We start from the raw sequence: 16,212 nt of genomic DNA, 5'->3' as shown, positions 1-16,212 counted from the left end.
TGACTTGGTGCTATGCTCTCTATTTCTCTCAGGGCCAATTGATACAGTTTCATATCCTCCATCACTAGTACCAATGATTCTGAACTGAACAGTATCAGTGTGAGTGTTGTGAGGAGCTTGAACATGAGAGTACAAGTGGTCATCTGTCTGGGTTCCAGGTGTGGTAGGCAGGTCTGTATAGGGTCTCCTTTTATTGGCAGGAAGTAACCGGAGGTACCCTGGTCTCTGGCGCTTACTTGGTGTGATGTTTTCACTGCTACATTGACGTCGGCGGCGACGCAAACAGCAACACAGCAGTTTGCGATTACGAGCCGTCTGTGTGGTTGCAGACTTACGTAGGGTAGTTGTGTGTTGTGGTTCATGATCACCTTGGGGTAACTGTAAACGTTCGACTTGCTCAGCGTCATTGTCCAGGTTCTGAGTCTCTGCCACCGATTCGTTCGACCCGCTATTTAGAACCGTTCGAAGGACAGGCCAGCGTGTTCTCGACGCACTGAAATTACTTGCCCGTGCCAGCGCTGTCCGAGAGTCGGTTCTCTGCAGCTGCTCGTCACAGAATGATTCAGGTCGACCATTACTGCGAATTGTTTCTCTTTCAGTCATTGCGAAGTGAGGTGGACGCTTGTTGCTTCTGAAGGCGTAGACGAAGATTGAGGCAGAGCAATAGTTTCTTGAAATTGGTACACGACCGACGTCGACTGTGACGAGATGTAAAAGAGACGTCCGTGAGTTCTATAGTTCACTGCTTTGTCAAAACTTCTTGATCGCTATTACCCGTACTATTTAATCATGCCATGCATATGGCTACGACCTTCGAATACCAAAGCTAAAAGTAGACACCCTACGTACCGGAAAAAGCGTGCCATTAACCGCTTTGCGCGCTCTCTGGTCTGGAAGTTCGAGGCTACCGGGCGCGCAAGAGGGCATGGGTACGAGGCTACCCAAGTCTGTGCCTCTAGACAGTCTTGGTCATGTAGTTAAGTGGCATTGAAGTCATAAAGTCTTGGTTACCCCTGAAGACTATTTTGCGTTGGCAGGCAATAGTCTGATGAAGTTGCCACTCCCACGTCGTCAAGAAACACAGAACCCTCCACGTTATTTGCAATCTGAACGGGATGTTTGCAATCCGTAATTTACAGTGCTATATGAAGGTAGACTTAGCTTGTAAAACAAACTGTTGTTGCACAACTACGCATGAACAGCTGTTTGGAAATTGTGTGTTATGCATGTGTGACCTAGCTGTTGGATGCCAAGTGGATGACGTCAACTATCTACCTACTCATTAGGATGTAGGCTTGCAATGTACGCAAAGTGGGTTAAATAAGTGTACGGGAATCATATGTATTTTAGAAGTGTAGCTGCATCGTGTCTGAACATCCAAGCTCCAGCCCTGGGTAATTGAAACAATACAAATGCAAACTTCCAACCTCCACCTGGTCAGACTCCAGTTTGTCCAGAGAAGATGTCAGCTATAGCACGTTGTCAACCAGTAACAAACAAAGACAGCACTACTTTCCATATTGACTGAGCACTTAATTGTCTTCTAGTGGTTGGCCAGTAGCTAAGCAAGGCAGTGCAATTTGGTCAGGTTCAGCTGATCATCTAGCTAAACATCTGAGGTACACTTCATACACATCACACTAGTAGTAATATAAAACACAATCTTGTGGTAACACAATATCTTCAACATAATATTACCATACAAGTGCCTTTATATGCAGGAGGATCTTGTCACTAGCCAATCATTTCAAATCTTTAAAGAAGCTATTTGTCACCTACTGAAGCAGCCAGTGCACTAAAATTCATAACATTAGAACTTCTGTGTCTCAAGCTTGTCAAACAGATGCACATGGAAAATCTGACAGTGTGAGATGGTGAAGTGAGGAAGCTTCTTCAGAGGGTGCTCCGCCATGCTATATAGTCGTGGCTCCTGGTCGGTGTGAAATCTGTTTGTTCTATTCTCGGTACTTTGCTGTCCAGTGTAATGTGTACGTAGAGTCATAGTGTGTAGCAGGGTATAATATGAAAGATCAGACTATAGTCTGAATTATTTTCTCTGGATAAATAAATAAATAATTAACATATCAGCAGCAGCAGCACCACCACCACCATAATCATCATCATTGATCATCATCAATAGTTCTCAAACTGATGACCTAAACTGTTCAATTCAGTCGCTATTTCGATTACTTTCAGTAATTGAACAGGTCAAACATCTAATAATACTACAACTATTCACAGACACACAATTAATCATGTATTTGACAGGTTCAAATTGTTGCCAATTTCTGTACTCATGTCACAGAAGAACTGGGAGGCTAATACTATTAATGAAAACCTTTTTGCTTTTATTCCTATAGCAGCATCCAAGCAATGTGAAATTCCGAAGCTGCTGGAAGATCTAACACATAAAATATCAAGGATGTTAAAGTAACTCCTAATGAAGTAGGAGTAACCAGAATACCTCTTGACAGAATGCCCTATATATATATATATATATATATATATATATATATATATATATATAGACATAGGCATAATTATGGAGCCACCCTCACCCCCCCCCCCCCATATCAGCTGAGGCATGGAGATCAAAAGAACACTGAAGATTTGTGAATACACCTGCTGACCCGCTGATTCTACATCAAATCATGCTATTTGGGTATTTATATTGTTTTGATTGGACGTTTTGACAACCAATAGCAACAAAAAGATCAAGAGAATGACCAGACTAACCACCGCCGCCATGCATCACCATGTCCAACCCGCGTCCATGTTGTGATGTCACAAGAGCAGACTCACAATATTCCAGTAAACTGAAACGTGTAGTCTCTATTTAATCTTTGAGTATGTCTTCTGACATAAACAAAGTCATTTTATTGTTTAGAAGCTTTTTGAAAACGATTTTGATTATTAATTTTTAAATTTATTGGTTGAACTGACAGCATGCAAGAAGCAGTCGTGTATCGATCTCCACGGCGAGGATTGACTATCCGGGGAATGACGAAGGCGGGGAGAGACTGGCTCGAGTCTACAGAAAACCATCTAGAACGTTCACAACGGCTTGATATGAAAAAGACTACCACTGTACGCATTTTGTTGCTGTAGTCGCCCGCGCAAGTATGTTCTCTGCAGGCGAAACCATACATACTTCAACTCAAGAACTCTAAAGGTAGAGGTTGCACAATTCACTCTGCACATAAATATTCAAGCTAGCACATTTCTCCCGCCTCGCGTATCCAGGGCGTTTTTGCATTGAAATGAAGGCATTCGATGGAGCCTGGTGTCTGCCGTGTGTGCTTCTGCTTTGTTCATGCGACTCGGACATAAAGTCTGCGACTCTTCCAGGTCATCTAAAGCCACTAGGGTCGCAGGGCCCCGCTCTTGCAGTCGAGGAAATGTTGAATTTTCCGAATGGTCGAACTTTTCATCGGTACACTAAAGAGTCTCAACCGTTCGTAGTAAAAGGGGGATGTAAGGACTCTCTAGCTTATGATCGCTGGACCGACGAGTACCTGCGATCAAAAGAGGGCGTGAACAGAGAGATTGTGACAGTAGAGTTTGGGAAGACGGAGATTCGGACGGAAGGTAGGAGATACTACACAATGAAGGAATTTCTGAAGGTTTACAAGATAAAGGATATCAATTTGGTAACTGCAGTGCCGAAGTACATTAGGTGGGACATCTAGAAGCTGGAACAATTCCTGTCTGTTGTTGTCTACTAAACTACGTTTGAGTTATAATTGCTAAGTTTTGTACAGTACGGTAGAGTTATTACGGACATACAAGCGACAGACAACAGACGGGATGGATAGCCAGATGTATACATTGCATTCTTTTATCACATTGTGCTTTGAAATGCATGTTTAGAGCAATGAACTGTAAGATATCAAATATACTTTGTCTTCAATATTTCATAAAATAGTGCTTCATGGGCCTGTACTTTAACGTGCTGGAGTATGGGGCATTATTCAAGCTTCTGCATGTGTCTGTGACTTTTCTGTGTTTGTGTCTCTAGATAAACGAGAGCTGTGTGTGTGTGCGTCTGTCTGTCTGTCTGTCTGTCTGCCTGTCTGTCAAAGGTATTATATTCTTCAAATGATTGAACATTACAACGACGACAAGCTAACAAACATATAGCAGGACTGTCTGTCTGTCTGTCTGTCTGTCTGTCTGTCTGTCTGTCTGTCTGTCTGTCTGTCTGTGTAGTGAATATCTAGTGTGCAGTGCAGTTTTTGTTTGTGTTCATGTACAGTGGTGCTTGATAGTTTGTGAACCCCCTTTACAAGTTTTGTTTCATTTGTATTTATACCAAGAAGTGCTACAGAAATGATTTTGTTTTCATTACACCATGAAAGAAAAATGACTTCTGAAGTGCTCTTGTAAGGGTTAGAAAATTGGTCAAACGGAGAGAAGAAAGTTAGCAAAAGTTTGTGAACTCGTAATGAAATTCTATTTAGTTTGTCTTAGCAATTGTATCCAATTTGCCACTAATTTTGTCCCACACGTTTTCTTATAGCAATAATAGATGTTGAACGAACGCAATTCTTGCCGAACATGCTTGCTGGTATGAATGATTTTAAGTATGCTATGAAAGAACAAGTTAGTGAGAGGCTCAGACAGATGATATCGAGTGTGACCACAACAAGGAGGGATACAAGAAGATATCTAAGCGTCTGGGCATCCATCAGTCAACAACTTATCAAGTGGTGTACAAGTGGTGAGCATTAAAAATGTCTTGAACGCTCCTTTGTGCTAGCTGACTGGCTAAGATGATTCAGACACTTACTAAAGCATCGTCCGAGAAGTCAGGAACAACCCGTGAATGACATACAAGATTCTTCAGGATTTGTTGAAAGTGTCCAGAGTTGATGTTGTTCTACATTTCGCAAAAGTTTGAACAAAACTGGCTTGTATGGAAGACTAGCAAGTAGGAAACCACTTATCTCAACAAATCATCGACATGTGCGATTAAAGTATGCCAAAGAGCACTTTGACAGACTTATTCAGTTTTTTGGAACACAGTTTTATGGACGGATGAAACAAAGATTGAGCTGTTTGGTTGCAATTGCTAAAAGTATGTTTGGCGAGGAAGACCACAGATTTTCACGAGAAGAACATCATATCTACTGTGAAACACAGTGGCGGCAATGTACCACAATGCTGTGTGACTGTTTTACTGCATCTGGCACAGGAAGGCTTAAAGAAAGAATGAATTTGTTTCAGTATCAAGAAATTCTCCAAGCGAATATCAGTGTCGCATTTCGTCAACTTCGACTGGAACAGATGAACATTTTTAACATGACACCAACCCTACCCATAACAGCAAAACAACTAAATCTTGGTTTGAGAAGCATCATTAGGGTTTTAGAATAGCCCAGCCAAAGTCCTGATATCAACCCAATTGAAATGCTATGGGATGACCTAAAAACTGTAAATTTTTGCCACTAGAAAGTCTTGAAAAGTTTGAGGACATTTGGTATGGAAGAATGGGAAGAACGTTGTCAGAGCCTTGTACAATTGTACAGATGTAATATTGACACATCCCAAGGTAGACATAACAAGTACTAGAGAAAGTTTACAAACTTTTGCTAACTTTATTATATTTTGGGTTTGACTGATTTTCTGTAGCATGTCTCAGGAAAAATACAAATGAAAGTTTAGGAAAGTAATAAATAAGAACTTGTATTGGGTGTTCACAAACTTTCAAGCACCACTGTATGTACTAGATGTAATGGACACATAGATTAGCTATTGCTGTGATGCTATAGTTCATTTATGAAAACATATGTATAGACAGACAGCCAATTAAACAGACATATATCAGTGTAAGAACTCAGTGACATATTTATAGAACATGCGATCTAACAGATGTACATGAATAAGTGAATAAGTGTGGGAATTGTAAGTCTTGCAATTGGTGAGTTGAACAGTGTTTAAAGTTTTGTGTAATTACATCTTGGTGCATAGAATACTACTACATTTGATGGTAATCTGGTGCTGCCTTTAGGCAAGATGTCTTATTGCCTTACTCTTTAAGTTGTGGTGGATATCAAACTCAATTAGTTGACGCTGTAAGTTAGAAGTAAATTCTAAACATTGTGCATTTGGTACCCATTTTAATGTGGCCAGGTGATGTTGTTCAGTAGTGGAGATACTAAATCTCTTCTTCATCAAGATGATGCTGACAGCATTCGCTGCTTATTTGCTGGAACTAACGATATCTATTTAATTGAATATCCAAAATACAAAGACAAGGTAACTGCTAGATCATCTCTTTGCACTGTGTACCATACCATTTGTGTGCATGTGCGTGTGCGTGTGTTTGTTCTCCTCAACACTGGACAGTCTTCTCTCAAACATCCCTAAAGATAATAAAGTTGTCATTTTTGGTGATTTTAATGCGAGGGTAGGAAGAGAGCACAAACTCTGGAAAGGGACAATCGGTAAGGTTGGTGTAGGAAACTGCAACTCGAATGGTACAGTCTTGCTGACTATGTGTGACAAACACCAGCTCATAATAACCAACACTCTTTTTGCCAGAAAAATATATTCAAGACTACTTGGCAATATCCTAGATTAAACATTGGCATCTCATTGATTATGTTATCGATCGGGCACGTGACCAACAAGAAGCCTTATTATCAAAGCAATCACTAGCACAGATGACTACTGGACTGACCACTGGCTTGTTTGCTTTATCCTTTCTCTAAATGTTTGTCGAAGGAGGGAAAAGATGGTGAAACCAGTGAGGAGGAGACTCAGTGTTGACAAACTGAAAGATCTCGAGATGCGTGAACAACTGCAGCGTTCCCTCCACCACAATCTTCTGTCTGTTCAAGGTGATAACTTGACAACGTACTGGGACGAACTGAAAGCAGCCATTCTTTCAAGCAGTGAAGACTCCGTAAGTTACAGCACCAGAAAGCACCAGGACGAGAAAGTTTAATTATAACAGTACTACGATTAGATACCTCATACAAGAAAAGATGAAGGCTTTCTGTGCCTGACAAAGTGACCCAACCAACGAGGACAAACAGAAAGCCCATGAGACCATCAAAGCTGAATATCAAGGCAAATATGCCGGATTAAAGACAAATGGTGGGAGTAAAGACAAATAGGCATGACACAGTCACAGAATTTTGGTGCCACCAAGGCAGTCTTAAATTAGTCTGTCTTTGGCATACGGGGCATGATATATGTGTGGAAGATAAAGGTGGCACTCTCCTGAAGGATTCAGTGAGTATTCAGGCTCTTGGTGGTGACAGAATACCAGCAGAGATTGTAAACATGGAGGAGAAGAACTCACTTGCTACTTTCATCATCTCATTTTACTCATTTGGCAGAGAGAAGAAATAACCCAGACCTAAGAGGTGTGGAAACTATTAGAATTTTTAAGAAAGGGGGAGAAATCACATTGTGGCAATTTGTCATGGAATTTCCTCCTTGCTGTTGCTGGTAAGATCATTGCTTGAATTCTGACTAGTCATCTACACCCTTACGGGGAAGAATTTCTTCTCGAGTCTCAGAGCAAACAGAGAAATGATTGACATGGTTTTTATGTCCTGCCAGCTGCAGGAGAAGTGTCGGAAACAATACCAGCCGCTTTACCTATAGGTATATATAACTAGCCTTCAGAGACCTGACAGAAGCCTTTGACTCAGTAAACCAAGAAGCTTTGTGGCAGATCTTGGCAAAGTATGAATGTTCTGAAAAGTTTGTGTCATCTGAGACGTCCCCATGATCACATATTTGTAAAAGTTATCAGTGACACCAGTGATGGTGAGCTTTTTTAGGTGCAGACTGACAGAAAGCAAGACTATCCACTCATTCTGTTTTCTATATTTATATCAACTAGTATCTTTCACCTAATACGGAATAGAACTTTTAGAAGGGGCGGAGGTTGTTTATGGGATGGATGTAGGTCTCTTCAATCTGAGCAGGCTGTAAGCAAAAACCAAGACTAATACTATGTCTTTGATGGAAGTTCAGTGTGCTGATGATATTGTATACTGTAAATCTAGAAATTGCATAGTCATAAATTTTAGTACTGTCCATGAAGTAGTACACATGTTATTTTCATATGGGACATCGGTACTGTACTGTAGCCAAATTCAAGTGTATCTATGTATAGATATTAGTATTTGTATTATTTTAGTATAACCAGGTATCTGTACAAAAATAACTAAAATTTCACGAGTACGAGAATTTCTGGATTTACAGTGTGTGCCTGAGTGATGATTATCTCTCAAGTCATTTTGATGCTTTTGACTACACGTGTTGGAAACTTGGCCTCTCCACCAAGGTAAAGAAGACGGAGATCCTCTACCAGCCAGTTTTTGGTCAAGGACCAAACTACCTTTACTTGGAAATCGACAACAGGGCTGTCCTAAAGAATGTTTAGAGTTTCCACTATCTGGGCAATTTCCTCTTGGCAAAGGCTGATATTAATGCTGAAATTAAACACCGTCATCAAACTGCCAGCTATCCTTTTGCAATTGGTAGCTTGCAGGATAGAGTTTTTGATGAGAGTGGTATAAGAACTACCAGAAATATTGGTACAAAGCAGTGGTTTTGCCTTCTCTCCGGTGTGGCTTGGAGTCTGGAATGTCTATAGATGACATCTCAAAATTCTTGGAAAGTACCATCAATGCTGCTTCTGCCTTATCCTGGTGTCAACTGGCAAGATTGACAAACTAATAACAACATCTTGAAGTAAGCCAACTGTTCGAATATTGATGCCACGGTAGTGCTAAGCTCTCTTTGCTGGTTGGGGCATGTCCTTAGAATGGAAGACTCCCGTCTCTCAAAGCAGGTCTTTTACGGTCAACTGGGTTTAGGAGCAATGGTGTAAGGGGCCAAGGGAAGCATTTTAAGAACAACCTTAGAGTCCCTTTCAAGTTGTGTAACATCAGTGTACTGGGTAAGTACCCTAGCCAACAATAGACCTGGTTGGTGAAAGATTATTTGTGAAGGTGCGGCTTGCTTTCAACAGGGTAGACGCAGCAAGGATGAGCAACCCTTACACCAGTTACTGACCATGTCTGTAACGTTTGTGGTATACTGTGCACGTCTTGCATCAGACTGGTCAGCCACTTGAGAGAGCACAAGAACTGATCTGTCTCCTAGTGGACAGTTGTACGTTTAGTATATGAGTGATTTCTTTGATTTGGATAGATTTGATTGTGTGTGTGTGTGTGTGTGTGTGTGTGTGTGTGTGTGTGTGTGTGTGTGTGTGTGTGTGTGTGTGTGTGTGTGTGTGTACAAAACTGAGAGTCTTTAGGTCACTAGTGATGCCAGTTTTACTATATGGTTGTGAGACTTGAGACTTGGGCAATCACTCAAGTAGATATTCGAAGACTGAAAACTTTTCATATGCGCTGTATTAGATCTATCTTGGGTGTATCAAGACTGAATAAGATAAGAAATTCCTTCAATTTGAAATCTGCAAAGGAAGAACCAATTGAACGTCAAATTCAACATCAAAGATTGCAGTGGCTTGGTCTTTTACAACGGATGAACGTCTCTCGTTCACAAAAGTTGTTGCTGAGAAGCAAGTTGCATAATGTGAAACGCCCTCAGCATGGTCCAAAGAACAGGTGGATTGATACCATTCAACGAGACCTGGTGTCATTGAATATTGACCTGTCACAAGCCAATGACCGCTCTTCTTGGCGAAAACTTCTGCGATGCTTAAGCCCATACTGGGTATGGTGGAATTCCAGGTTCCAGATGTGTGTGTGTGTGGGGGGGCGGTGGAGCAGATGGTAGATCGGTGGAGCAGATGGTAGAGCGTTGGTGATGACATCCGGGATCTTGTATTCCGTGATGAGGGTTGAAGGTTTGATCCTGATGGAGGTGACACTGTCGCAGTTTCCTTGAGCAAGAAACTCACCCACACTTGCTTCTCTCAACTCAAGAGTATCAATGAGTACCTGGTCATTGACTGGGGTGGACAAGACCGCTGGCTTGGCAGCAACATCATGCAGCAGACAGGTACGTGTGGGCCTTGGTGTCCAGTCCCAGAGCTGCGCCATTGTCAGTGCCCCTGGATGACTCTGGCCAAGCTTCAGGTGGATTGTAGCACTGGCCCCAAGACTCCACTTAGAGCATGGAGGCCCTGTCTCTAGAGGCAGGGGAGCTATCTCCACAACTGACCTCAAGGTCGACGTCGAAAGACGTGGAGGGCTTAACGGTTGTCCATTGTGTGTGTGTGTGTGTGTGTGTGTGTGTGTGTGTGTGTGTGTGTGTGTGTGTGTGTGTGCGCGTGTGTGTGTAAACATGTGTCTACCTGAATGCTCAGTTGCTGTTTATGAGATAACCTCATTGTGCCTAGTAACAGTAACACAGTAGGCTGCCATTTATTTCAGCAGGTTGGGACAGGAGGATATTTGGATAAGTGATTTGATTTGGTAATTGGGATGAAGCATTATGACTAGAGGTGGCTATCATTACTTATGTAGCATATACAGTAGATATCTGCAATTGTCATAGCGTTTATGCAGAACTTACTGATTTTGTCTGTGCAGTATACCATCACTTTGATTTGTGGTTTTGATTTGTGATTCTAATTTGTACGACTCAAATTTGGCCATATGGTGACTATGTGAAGGGCATGTGCTGTTCAATAACTGGTGGATCTTGATAAGTGGCATCTTGATAAGTGGCACTCTACTGTACTTTTTGTAGGTAGTCTTGGATCATAGAATGAGTGGCTATTCATCTGTAGACACAGACAGGTATGTTTGCATGATTACTGTTAATTACTAATATTTGCAAGGTGCACACCATATTTTTCATTATATTATTATTGCAAATGTAATGGCATGCACATTGTGAAATATATCTGTTGCGCATTAAACCAAGAAGGGTAAAAACCTGTCAGGGTTTGTTGCTGACTATAGCTAAAAGCTGAATGACGTGAAGTCCAGCTGTGCCAGAGCATGGCCCTATGAATAATTTGTTTATGCCACAAGATTGTTGTTGTTGTTATTGTCCTTGTATTGTCATTGTTGTCATTATTATTGTTGTCGTCATTATTGTTGTTGTCATTGTTATGTTATTGTTGACTCTAGTTGTACAATAGCAAATTGGAACACTTTAGTCAGTCTGATAGGACTTTTATTTTTAAATGTATTGTATGAAGCTTTTAATAAATGAATTGTGTGAACCTTGTGTTTAGTGTGGATTTGGTAAGGTATTTGGGCTTAAAGGAGGTAGAGTTCTACTATGTGCAAATGAAGGCTGGGGACTGTGTGTACATCCCTTATAAATGGTTAGTTTTGCGTGATTTATATGTACTTTGTGTCAGTTAATGTTATTGGACAGGTATCACTATGTACGCTCATATGATCGTAATATTGCAGTGAATGTTTGTTGGTCACCATTGATTGAATTCAATGTGTCGGATTGCAATTATTCGTATACTAGTGGTGATCATACAATCGAAAAGTATCACTTTCAGGCATTTCATGAAAATTTTCATGGAGATAAGGACAAGATGGGAGAGCAATTTTTACGACCAGCAGATATGAGGTGATTGTTCTTCAGTTGATGTGTTCAAAGGTGCCCGCTCACGATTCACGCAAACTTGAAATCGTGGCAAGTTGTGTCCTAGCAAAGCAGAACAAGGGAACATCTTAGGGTACACCACGTTCTAGGACATACAGTCTTTATTTCTAGTATAAAGATGTACAGAGACTATTCTGTTCATATTTGCTCCTATTCTGTTTACCGGAGACTATTTTGTTCACGCAATTTGGACCCACCCTAGGGGGGACTATCCTGTTCACATGAACAGGATAGTCCCCGCTATAGCGTGGACTATTATTCTGTTCACCGGGGACTATCTTGTTTACAGGCGACTATCCTGTTCACAACGACTATAATTCTGCATGTTAACACTAACTATCAGTGTTCATGGCGACTATCCTGTTTATGTGAACAGGATAATCCCAGGTAAACAAGATAGTCCCGATATAGCGGGGACTATTTTGTTCACGGCGACTATTTTGTTCACGGCGGCTATCTTGTGTACAGGCGACTATCACGGCGACCATATCTTGTTCACAGGCCACTGACTATCCTGTTCACAGCTGCTACAATTAATTAATTAACGTATTCTGTTCATGGTTGACTATTTTTTCACGTGAACAGAAAAGTCCCCTGTTAGCAGGATAGTCGACTAGAGTGTGGACTATTCTGTTCACAGCGACTCTAAATTTGTGATCAATGTGTGCGTTTGCCTCGCTCCTCCGTGTAGCTCACACGCCTCACGTGACTATAGACTGTCTGGTGCATGCTTCTTCATCAATTTCTCACATCAAAGGTTCATTTACAACAATTATTGGAATTACATTAACGGTAACTTTGCAAAAACATTTGTTGTTCATCCAATCTTTATTTATAGTCTATCTAATTCAACGAAAAATCTGTCTAGTCTCAAAACCAATTAATTAACAGTGCACTATTTCAAATAACACTTGTGCACTTATATGCTATTGTAGCTGTAAATAATTACTAATTATCTACTTTGATACATCTGTTAAAACATAAAAGTATATTTGAGTCAGTCTTCCCATCTAGAGACGTCCAACAGGAATTGTAGGAAGTGTCTAGCTAGTGAACAGAAGCTGTAGTGAACATGGAGATCTATAGTCGCCGTGAACAGTATAGTCGGTCGTGAACAGTATAGTCGCCTGTGAACAGGATAGTCGCCATGCACGAACACCGTATGGCTAGTGTGAACAGGATAGTCGCCATGAACACTGTATGGCTAGTGTGAACATGCAGAATAGTAGTTGTGAACAGGATAGTCGCCTATGAACGAGATAGTCGCCATGAACAGAATAGTCTCCGCTACTAGCGGGGACTATCTTGTTCACCGGGGACTAACCTGTTCACGTGAACAGGATAGTCGCCGTGAACAGAATAGTCCACGCTATAGCGGGGACTATCTTGTTCACATGAACAGGATAGTCGCCTGTGAACAGGATAGTCGCCTGTGAACAGGATAGTCGCCTGTGAACAGGATAGTCGCCTGTGAACAGGATAGTCGCCATGAATACTGTATGGCTAGTGTGAACATGCAGAATAGTAGTCTTGAACAGGATAGTCGCCTATGAACGAGATAGTCGCCGTGAACACTATGGCTAGTGTGAACATGCAGAACTCTAGTCGTTGTGAACAGGATAGTCGCCTGTGAACAAGATAGTCGATCCTGTTCACCGGGGACTATCCTGTTCACCGGGGACTATCCACTGATAAGCCAGTCTACAACTTCATACATGGTAGATGTCTGTTCAGATGCCATCGCGCTCTGTGCTTCACCCATTCTTGGGTCACGTGCAACAAGAAAAAAGATCGAGAAATCGCTTTGTCGTTCAACAGCATGTTATCTCAAACTGGTAAATGGATAAATGTGTGCATAAAGGCACGATTTCAAGTTTGCGTGGGTGTGTCTGCGCGTGCGTGGTTAATCATGAGCGGGCACCTTTAATGTTTGCTACATTTCATAATGGCCTTTTTTAAATTAAAGGCCTGTCTACACTGGCAACTGGATCACAATCCGATCTTGATAAATCCAATCCACATCGCGAGATGGTTTAGATCACAATCGGTTGAATCCAATTAGAAATAGTGGGCATTACCTTCACGTACGCTACGCGTGTAGTCGGAACATCTAACACTCCTCACTCGTCTTTGTTCTCGCTCACATTACGTCCCTGTATCAACACTTTTCACAAGCAAAGAAGCCACACGTACACATTGGTTATCAGTCACGTGCTATCAAAAATGGGGCGGAGGTATCGTTTTCAAAGTGCAGTGTGGATGCTCGCTATCTGCGATCTGATCGGGATCCATTATGGTCTAGTATAGACAGGGCTTAACAGTCAAAGAAGTAGAAAGGATGTATTAATATGCAATAGTGAATGTTTGTTTTGTCATATATAAACATCAAAACTCAGACAGAAAACTTTCAAAAGGCAGGTGGGGATGAGGTGGGTGGAGGTATGAAACAGATACATTGCAAGAATGAATACTTTTAGTTGGATGGTCACAGACAAACTGGCATGTTTTTATGTCTTTGGGTTTACAATAAATTGTGTCGGATTATTGTATTATAGTGATGGTGACCAGGTCTCAAGTGATTTGTTTCTCTAGTATGTATTGTTTTTAATGTTTCATACTTAGACACTATTTTCGTGATCTTGTTCAAGAGGACAAAGCGTTTACACTTGATGAGCTTACTTTGAAGTTACAAAACGTTAGATTGTTGCAGTGCAATGTTTCAAATGATGAACATGAGTTTGATTGATTTAGAGGAAAGAAATCCTGACAAGAGCGATCTACTTGGTAAGAGACATGAGTGTTTTGGTTCGAAAGGTATGTATTGTGATAGGTCTTTGATTGCTTGTTTACACACGTGTTATTATTAGATGTTTGATATATTGGATTTCGATGGCGACAATTTAGTAACTACATCAGATATAGATAGATTGGACCAGGAGGTTATCATTACCATAATTATATATGCGAATTGTTGATGATGAAGAGAAGCTTGTGTTCTTTAGGCTTCAGACACACTATCAGGTATTGTAGATGACTTGGAAGACTTACTAGATGATCAGATGGTCAAAATTGGTCCTAATGATACTGGAGACAGATCTGTAGCTGTGGATGATGATATTCCAAACTGCACAGAGAGAGATGAACTGTAATCATGAACTTTGCAAATCTTATTGATACCGGAGAAGTAACATAGTACATCAGATATTATATATGTAATTGTATTGAGATTTGGATTTGGTCATTTGCTTTCTTCTGTCTCTATGTTATTTATGTTACATTTGTTTTGAAAGATATTGTTGCTGTACAAAGACAGTACACTTGAGCACATGAAAAAGTAATAGGCACTCACCAACGTCCCTTGCCAATGTCAAACTGACTTCTGTCCACTGACTGCATGGCTGGTTGAAACAATTAATTCATATTAGAATGAAAGGGAGCACTAAGACGACCGTATTACTCTACACTACTCCCTCCCCACAAAAGTCCGTCCCGGACTACTATAGTACTAAGTGTCTGAGTCTGAAGTGGATAGTTGAGCATAGTCCTCCAGCCAGCGTGGCCGCTGACGAGTTCGTCGCGAAAGAGTGGAGGTCGATTCTTCTGTGGTGGTAGGTAGGGCGTCACCCTCATCGTCTGATGGAGCTGGGGTACAGTTGGAGGATGTAGAGGCGTCATCTGGCTGGAGCTGTAGGTGTGAGTCACGGTCGACAAAAGGTTTCAGCCGGTTGTAGTGCACCGTGAAGGACCTTCGCCCGCCGTTGGCCAGTCGAATTACGTAGTTGACTGGAGATGATCGCCGGACGATAACATACGGTCCAGACCAAGAAAAGGAAAGGCACTTGGCGTGGCCCCGACGAAGCTGTGGGCGGCGGAGAAGTACCTTGCTGCCCGGCTCGTACGGCTGGTGATGGACGCGTGGGTGTGGTATTTACGTTGTTTGGCAGTGGACGCTCGGAGACATGGTGAAGGTGACCTGGCACGGTCGCTGAACGCAGTCGGCTGCAACAAGAAACCTACCCTGTAAGGGGTGTCCCCAATGCTGTCGTGAAGCGCAGAATCGTAGGCCAGGTTGACCTCTGGAAGTTTGTAGGACCAGGAATGTTGGACCTCGTTGACTACTTTAGTCAGGGCTTCCACCATGGTACAATTGTGCTGTTCAACAGCACCATTCGCTTGAAGATGTGCTGGTGTCGATAGTGTGTGCTTGATTCCGAAGCGGGTGCAGAAATGCCGGAACTGGGAGCTGATAAAGCACGAGCCTCTGTCTGAATGAAAGGCAGTGGGTACGCCGTAACGACTTATCCGCGCCAGCAGCGTCGAGCATGTGATGTCAGAGGTCGGGGCGACCACTGGATGCATTTCGGCGTATTTTGAAAATGAATCTTGCAGAACCAGAATAAAACGGCATTCATCACGATTCAGCAAAAGAGGGTAGCGGGCCCTTAAAGTCGGCTTCCACCGTCTCGAATGGCCTGGTCGGTCGTGGGCGGTCCATTAGTGGTGCCTGAGGACGTTGATGTGGGGTTGTCGTTTCAAGCATTGGGTGCATGAGTGAGTGTAAGCTGCTGCATTTGTATCTACGTTGGGCCACCAGAACCGGGTGAGGACGCGACGGAGCGGTTTCTGGTGACCAAGGTGGCC

The 16,212-nt window shown here is 42.0% G+C and overlaps 2 protein-coding genes across 3 annotated transcripts in view; one reads left to right on the top strand and one right to left on the bottom strand.

Annotated features, from left to right (window-relative positions):
* Positions 1-805, bottom strand: part of LOC134186535 (uncharacterized) — a 1,129-nt gene extending 324 nt beyond the window's left edge. Inside the window, exon 1 of the mRNA XM_062654526.1 lies at positions 1-805. This exon is cut by the window's left edge and continues 324 nt beyond it. Within this exon, the coding sequence (XP_062510510.1) occupies positions 1-603 (603 nt within the window). The 5' untranslated portion in view covers positions 604-805.
* A 2,236-nt stretch (positions 806-3,041) lies between these two features.
* Positions 3,042-15,452, top strand: LOC134186961 (uncharacterized). Of its 2 annotated transcripts, XM_062655064.1 has the most exons (11): positions 3,042-3,172; positions 3,244-3,676; positions 6,011-6,074; positions 6,133-6,258; positions 10,690-10,739; positions 11,183-11,275; positions 11,329-11,535; positions 14,194-14,266; positions 14,323-14,385; positions 14,439-14,510; positions 14,574-15,452. In XM_062655064.1, the coding sequence occupies exons 2-11, from the start codon at positions 3,261-3,263 to the stop codon at positions 14,718-14,720; spliced, it is 1,311 nt and encodes a 436-aa protein (XP_062511048.1). In that variant the 5' UTR covers positions 3,042-3,172; positions 3,244-3,260; the 3' UTR covers positions 14,721-15,452. The 2 variants fall into 2 exon arrangements, with proteins under 2 accessions (XP_062511048.1, XP_062511049.1); XM_062655065.1 differs by lacking the exons at positions 6,011-6,074; positions 6,133-6,258; positions 10,690-10,739 and having other exon boundaries at positions 3,044-3,172.
* The last annotated feature ends 760 nt before the right edge of the window (positions 15,453-16,212 follow it).

The sequence above is a fragment of the Corticium candelabrum genome, chromosome 11, assembly GCF_963422355.1.
Source record: "Corticium candelabrum chromosome 11, ooCorCand1.1, whole genome shotgun sequence".
NCBI lineage: Eukaryota > Metazoa > Porifera > Homoscleromorpha > Homosclerophorida > Plakinidae > Corticium > Corticium candelabrum.
Note: the sequence above shows the minus strand (reverse complement) of the source record. Positions and strands in the feature narration are given on the sequence as shown.